We start from the raw sequence: 6649 nt of genomic DNA, 5'->3' as shown, positions 1-6649 counted from the left end.
AGGAAAGCAGCTGCTCACTCCTCAGGCATCTGCCCTACCTCTAGCAACCTCCAGGGGGCACTAAGTGGTCTGTTCTCCAAGAGCAGTAGGGCAGCCTGTCACCACAGGGGGGCGCCAGATGGGGAGGAGCCAGGCTGCCGTGGCAGGAGGCTGCTTTCAGTGATGGGAGCTCACGGGGCAGTACAGTGGGGACTCCTTTTCCTCCCCCCTCCCCCATCCTGTGCTGACCCACTTAGCAGGCAACTATTCTACAGTCCCCCAGAGGTGGTTCCTAAGACATCCAGGCAATCAGAGGAAACGTAGGTGAATCAAAAAAGCAGGGTTTATTTTTCTACCAAATCCCCAATCCATGTTCCAGCCAATGGATGAAGGGTAAAGCAAGCCTCACATAGACTCTTGCTAAAAACAATTGAGCTTTCTACAGGAAAAAAAGGTTTTTTGTTTTTAAGTTCCTAGGCATTTGTGAACAGATGAAAAAATTTCCCATATTAAAAGGTCTGTGCTTCCTTATGTATTCAAATGTTCCCACCCTCTGCCTCTTCTGTGCAGACGAGTAGGACAGTCCTGCAGCTGCACTAACAGTCCAATCTCCACGTCACTCTGTGCATTGATAACCTAGAACCACGGTATAATTTCTATTTGTAATGCCCCAAGAACAGCCGAAAAGATCAGGATTCAATTCTCCAAACTTTCCGAGTGCCTACTATTTGCTGGGCACAGGGTAGGCACCGGGCAGTGAGTCTGCTGGTTCTGAGAAACACAGATGGCGCTACCAAGAGGAGCTCTCCCCACCAAGTGGCAGGAGGGTGTTTGCTGGCGATCAAGAGAACCAATTTCTCCTCTCTTTCTACCACCTGCGACATGGTATGAAACTCAGGCCCTGGGAACAGGTGCTGTGTCTCTTCTGGCAGGTGCTGCCATGGAAGAACCAAGAGCAGTTTCTAAACAGCTGTGGAATTTACTCCACAGTCCACATAGTGATGTGTCTCCAAGGAGCTCTGTGTCATGTGGCCAATGTATGAAATCTTCACTGAAGTTCTAGGGGGAGGAGAAAAAAAAAAAAAAAAAAAGAAGAGTAAGTTCTGTTTTTGAGATGAAGATAAGTTGCCTAAATAATTTCTAGCAAGCTCAAGCAACAACATCCATGGGTCCCAGATGCCTATCTTCACGATTACATAACCAGGAGGCCAGAGGATCTTTCTACATTCACAGAAAGGCTATGGCATGAAGCAGTGGTTCTACATAAGTGGTTCTCAACCCAGGACAATTTTACCCTATAGGAAACTTTCCGCCATGTCTGAAGACCTTCCGGGGTATTACAACTGAGGGGCGGGGAGGTGGTGACTTAACTAGCGTTTAGCGGGTAGAGGCTAGGGATGCTGTTAAACAACTTGCAGTGCACCAGACAGCCCCCCACAACAAAGAACTGTTAACGGTGTCCAAAATGTCCCAATGTCCAAAATGTCAACGGTGCCAAGGCTGAGAAGCTCTGCTCTAGACCCTCCTATTTCAAATGTCTAGAAGATGCTTGTCATCCGCAAACTGAACAGTCAGGGTTCTAGGACCAACTCTATAAAGACCCATGACATATGGTAATTTGTGTGGACAGAAAGTAAGTCTGGTCAAATGCCCAGTACTTACTACGCCTTGAGAAGTTCTTCTGTTCTTTACTAGTCTCACTCGGATTCTAAAGGGATCACAGAACCAGACCTTACTTCATGGAGAAAACTTTATGTCTACCTGATCACTGTGAATCTGGTGATTTGTGAAGGGAATTGGACACTGCATCTAGAGAACACCCAAGGGTCCACTGTATTTGTGCCTGTAAGACATCATGTGTCCCCTCTTTGGTTAGGTGCCTTTGCTTTGTGGGTCACACAGCATCTCCCGAGCAAAGGTGGTGAGGTCACACAGCTTGATGGTCCAGGTGCAGACGCAAAGGCCACGGGGACAGGGAGAAGAGCAACGTACCGCATGAAGATCACTATGTTGTGCACCACGATATCGGGTAATGTGCAGAAGAAGCTACCAAACAGCAAATACGAAAATAGTTAGATTGGTTTGAAGAAAAAAAAAAAAAAAAAAAAAGAATGAACAGAAGAGCGCTGAGTGACACAGTCAGCCCTGCTTGGGGCTCCTCTGCTCCCCCACCCTTCTGACCTAAGTGCTTCCAGGGCTCACTAGCTCTGAGTCCCCACAGAGTCCACACATCCTCCCACATCATGATACTTGTTTTTTCAAACCCACCATATAAATGCCGGAGCCTGTAAATGTTTCTAGTGGCTAAATGATCTCTTAGAAATCCCAGCACTTCGGTCGAAGGCCAACACACATCCTCCAAACAAACCCCAAGATGGCCAAAGCTTAGGGAACCTACAGGCCAAAGGCTGGGACTTAAGGTAGGACCAGCCCCAATCAACTGAGTACATTCTGAATCCCTTCCATCCAGCAGAGAGCACACATATAGACAACGCTGTCCTTACTACACATAGGAAAACGGTCCTCCCATCTCAGCCTTCGCAGTAAAATTCACCTGAAAATAAGACACCAGAGTCAGTCTGTGGCCCAGGCAGGCTCAACACAGAACAGCACTGTTACCAGCAATCCACAGACTTGAGAGCATTCATCCGTCACATACAAAATACTTCCCCGAGATTGTCCCTGACATAGACCATGACCCTCTAACAACACCTGCAACCTCTTCCCTTGCGAGAGGCCAACAGACTTCAGACTATAAGACTGCCTCTTCTCGATTTGTAGCGAACTGCTTGCTCTTAGAAATTCTTTTGTTCTCCTAACACTCAAATGCCAGCTGATTTTTTTTTCCTATTTCTCATAATTACAGAGCACATCAAATTTTCCTCATCAACCAGTCGCTGCCAGTGGAAATGAGAAGACGGAAAGCAAAGTCCTGAGGCTACAGCACCCCACGGCCCCTACTCTTTCCTGAAGCCTGTGAAGCAAGGGTCCTAAAAGAACAGCATACCAGTTGCTCGCTCCGAGGTGGAATGAGGGAGACGTTAGTGGTCACATATGTGCCAACCACTGTGTTCATGTACTGAACCTGGCTGGACAGGCTGGTCACTGCCACAGAGTAGAAATTGGAATTCCTGATTTTCAGGGTGGCCTGCATCAGGGTGAGGGAGGAAACAAGTATGAGTGTCTTGGGTCCAAGACTTGTAGGTGCACAGTCTGGGAAGCAAGGCCCTAAGTCTTACCGTGATGGCGAGGATTACAAGGGAGTCCTGCTTATTAAAGGTGACTTTCACCACTTTGATGCCGTCATCATCGACAAGGACTGAATGCGGAAACAGGAAGAAAACCACCAAACCAGATGCCAGGAGACAGAGCAGGACAGACAGGAGGACGTACTGCTTACTGCAAATGACACAGCACATGATCGGCCCGGGCAGTCAGATATCAAGGTCCAATTAGTCAAGATTAAATGCAAAACCAGGGATGAGGGGAAAAGGAAAGTACAAAGAGCCAGGAACAACAAACCAGGCAAGAATGAGTGCAGTGGGAGAAGCCTTTAAAAACTCATTTGAATGCCATCCGTCATCTGGAAACAGAAGCTGAAGGGAGGAGCTCGGAGGACAGAAACAGTTCCTCACCTCCCAGGATACCCCTGTTCTCCAAAGCCTTCCAGGTCAACTCTTTCACTTGGCCCTCAGAATGTTTCTAGCAGTGGTCCTTCCCCAGATTGTGACGGGGCAGAGATATCTTGCTTGAGCAGACAGTATTAAAGGAAATGGGGAATTTACAAGAACAGATAACATTTTTCAAAAAGTAGCTGGCACTCATACATATATGGGACTAGGGACAGAAGGACAGAAGTAGGTAGTAATAGGAGAGACACGTGACTCACGTTCTCTGAGGGCGCAATCTCTGATCACTGTGTGGGATCAAAGCCACCAACTCGTTTACTTGTTCTAGGAAAGAACGAAACAATTATTTTGGTAAAATAAATCCCATGTGCTCGTGATACTCTCCTTTACGTCACAAACGAACCTGTCACAACAGAGGTTTGCCTGGAATTAGACATTTCTATACTAGTTCCACATTTTGGGTCTAAGGAACAAGAAACCAGTAAATCCATAGACTGTGCCACAAATTACAAAACATCTATCGATCCTACCAGGGCAGTGACATGGAGGTTGAGACATCTAGATCTTGTTCTAGTTTTACCGCATGGCCTTGAGCTGCCGAATGGCCCTGGGGAAGTCATTTCCTCTCTAGGCTGCTGTCTCCTCATGTGTCACATGAAGGCTTTGGAGTAGATGGTTTCTAAGGTTCTTACCAGCTGTAAACATCCGTGACTCTCCATCTAAATTGCGAAGACCTCCTGAGGACCAATTTACTGACAGATGATCCTGCACTTAATCAAGGCTCCACTCCTGAGCATGTGTTTTTCTCTCCCCACTTGAAATACTTTCCAGACCTTAGGCCGTTAATGATTTACTATCTACTTCCTTGAAAAGACGCTTCCAAGATGGCTCCCCTGAAAAAGCTGTGCCAGGCCTCACAAGTGAGAGCAATAAAGAAACGTGCCTGTCAACAAATCCCACAATGTAGAGCCAACTGCATGTTCCAAACCAAGGACACAAAGAACAAAAGAGTGGAAGTCAAGAGAGGCTTTCAGATATAAGGAGACCAACAGAAGTTGTGCAACCTACCCAAATTTATCAAATTGGCTTCTGTTCAGGGCACTATGACTATGGCATTACTGCCCAGAAGAGAAGCTCTGTCTGGGCGGCAGAAGCAGCCCTGTGGGTACCTTGGGAATCCTCCCCCTGATTGCCAAAGATGCTCACCTGTTGGAATGTAGCCTGTCCCCTGGCACGTGAGACAGGTGATGCTATCTCGACCTGTGAACTCCACATATGGGAACTGAGCAATGGCTTCTTCCTGCTCCCTTTCGGCCAGCAAATCCGCCCTGTCATCTTTCTTTCGCTTGCAGTAAGAGGGGCGAGCAGAGGTGGAATGCTGGGACCCCATGGCCCGGATGTGCCACTTGTATCATGTCCTGAGACCTAAAGAGGCAAGTGAGCGCATGTTAGTGGCCACGCTGAGCCCGGAGAGAAGGAATTGCCTCTTTCTGTCAGAAAAGTGAAAACACACAAAAAAAGAGACCAAATTGCCGTCCTGGGATTTCAAACACCTGCACGATTTCTACCAGGATCGTCATTTTGTAGCAATGTTCCTCAACCGCTGCCACCCGCCCCATAAAGCCAGAGAAACAAGAGCTCCCTCCACCAACCTGCCCAGCTCCTCACTGCCTGTGGACTCGGGGCACCCCAGCTCCCACCTGGTCCCAGCCTCGCCCCTTCCTGCCCGCTATTCGCAAACTCTGCGCTCTCCTCGAGAAAACCTTCCCGGACAAACAACAGGCACCAAATCAGTAACAGGCCTTAGAGATCCCCATCCCCCTCCACTCCCAGCCCCGGGAGGCGGGCTCAGGTCACGCCCCCCGGCTGACTGACGCTGCGAGCCCACCGGGGTCGCCGAGACGGGAGCGAACGCCGGCGTCCCCGGACCTGCAGCGCTCCGACTCCCGGCAGCTCCTCTCTGGGCCGCACCCACCGCCACCTGCCCGCTCCAGCAGGTTTACCTGCCTCTTCGGTCCTCCGTACTGCCAGCACTCGCCGCGCACGCGCCGAAGGGCAAGCCGCGGGGGGGAGAGGGACGCTGGCGTGCGCTCGCGCGTGCGCTCTTCCCAACCCAACTGTGGCGCCGGCAGAGGGCGCCAGAGAGCGGTGCCCCGCTCGGCCGACGCGAGGTGGCCCGGGAGAACAGGCGATACTCCAGAGTTTCCCAGAAACGCCAGGAAGGGCATGAGTCAAGTTTCCGGAGCCGCGTGTCTCTGCCGAGGGACGAGGAAGGAGCCGGCGGCGGCCAAAGCCATTCTCAACTATCGTTTGGGTACGAGGGCTGTGTGGACGCAGAGGGTGCAGAGATGCAGAAGACACGGAACTTGCCCCCATTCCGGCTTAGTCCTCCCCTTACCTAGTCATCAGTACGCAAAAAGGCATGCGCAGAAGGGGTTAGAGAACGCTTTTTAACGAGTGGGTTTCTTTGCACATACTCTTAGCCTGCAGCAGAAGAAAGTGAGGACAGACATTAAGTGACATTGCTTACGACGCTGCTGGGGGAGAGGAGAGATTGTGAACCCGACAGATGAAGGGCCTGCTTGGCAATGGAGAGTGAAGCTGGCGACCTCCAAAGTCTCTGCCACCTCCGTAACTCTTCCTTTATGCTCTAGGGAACGCTGGTGCCCCTTCTGCTGTCCAGCTACCTGCTCAACTGCTGGTCACAGCCGATCCACTGAGCCTTTAGAGTAAGAAGTGCTAAAGAAGGAAATAGTAAATGACACTTGTTAAAGACAGTGAGGCAGACTTTACTAAAGGGGGGCCATGGCTATGGGTGTAGGGACGGCTGCAATGGGGACTTGCATTGAGGGGGTGGGGAAGAGATTGGGTGCAGCTCTGAATACAACATGGGCAAGTAGGAATTCATAGGCAAGGAGCAGGGTGGGTGGTCAGCAGATGGAAAATTACTAAGAGGAAACATCAGGGGTAGGGAGAATTCTGGCTAAACCGACCTAACAGGATTCTTGCTGAAGACAGGCCAGGATGATCAGCTGTCACCC

The 6649-nt window shown here is 50.1% G+C and overlaps 1 protein-coding gene across 6 annotated transcripts; it reads right to left on the bottom strand.

Moving 5' to 3' along the window:
* Nucleotides 1–304: 304 nt before the first annotated feature.
* On the bottom strand, nucleotides 305–5678 carry TMEM106C (transmembrane protein 106C). Of its 6 annotated transcripts, none has more exons than XM_042992169.1 (8): nucleotides 5612–5678; nucleotides 4815–5033; nucleotides 3869–3932; nucleotides 3219–3378; nucleotides 2987–3127; nucleotides 2484–2533; nucleotides 1972–2025; nucleotides 305–1038 (listed from the first exon to the last, which is right to left on the bottom strand). In XM_042992169.1, the coding sequence occupies exons 2-8, from the start codon at nucleotides 4996–4998 to the stop codon at nucleotides 942–944; spliced, it is 750 nt and encodes a 249-aa protein (XP_042848103.1). In that variant the 5' UTR covers nucleotides 4999–5033; nucleotides 5612–5678; the 3' UTR covers nucleotides 305–941. The 6 variants fall into 6 exon arrangements, with proteins under 6 accessions (XP_042848103.1, XP_042848107.1, XP_042848104.1 ...); XM_042992173.1 differs by having other exon boundaries at nucleotides 4815–5026; nucleotides 5612–5672; XM_042992170.1 differs by having other exon boundaries at nucleotides 5538–5623.
* Between the last annotated feature and the right edge of the window lie 971 nt (nucleotides 5679–6649).

Source organism: Panthera tigris, chromosome B4 (genome assembly GCF_018350195.1).
Source record: "Panthera tigris isolate Pti1 chromosome B4, P.tigris_Pti1_mat1.1, whole genome shotgun sequence".
In the NCBI taxonomy this organism is placed as follows: domain Eukaryota; kingdom Metazoa; phylum Chordata; class Mammalia; order Carnivora; family Felidae; genus Panthera; species Panthera tigris.
The sequence above is the reverse complement of the archived record's forward strand: the minus strand, read 5'-3'. Positions and strand labels throughout refer to the sequence as shown.

Bases quoted from the DNA above. Each gene is read 5' to 3' on its own strand.
- TMEM106C (XM_042992169.1), bottom strand. From the start codon at position 4,998: ATGGGGTCCCAGCATTCCACCTCTGCTCGCCCCTCTTACTGCAAGCGA. The intron at 3,379-3,868 runs GTGAGTCACGTG...TGTCATTTGCAG, and splicing joins AGATTGCGCCCTCAGAGAAC to TAAGCAGTACGTCCTCCTGT. The intron at 3,128-3,218 runs GTAAGACTTAGG...ACCCTGATGCAG, and splicing joins TTGTAATCCTCGCCATCACG to GCCACCCTGAAAATCAGGAA.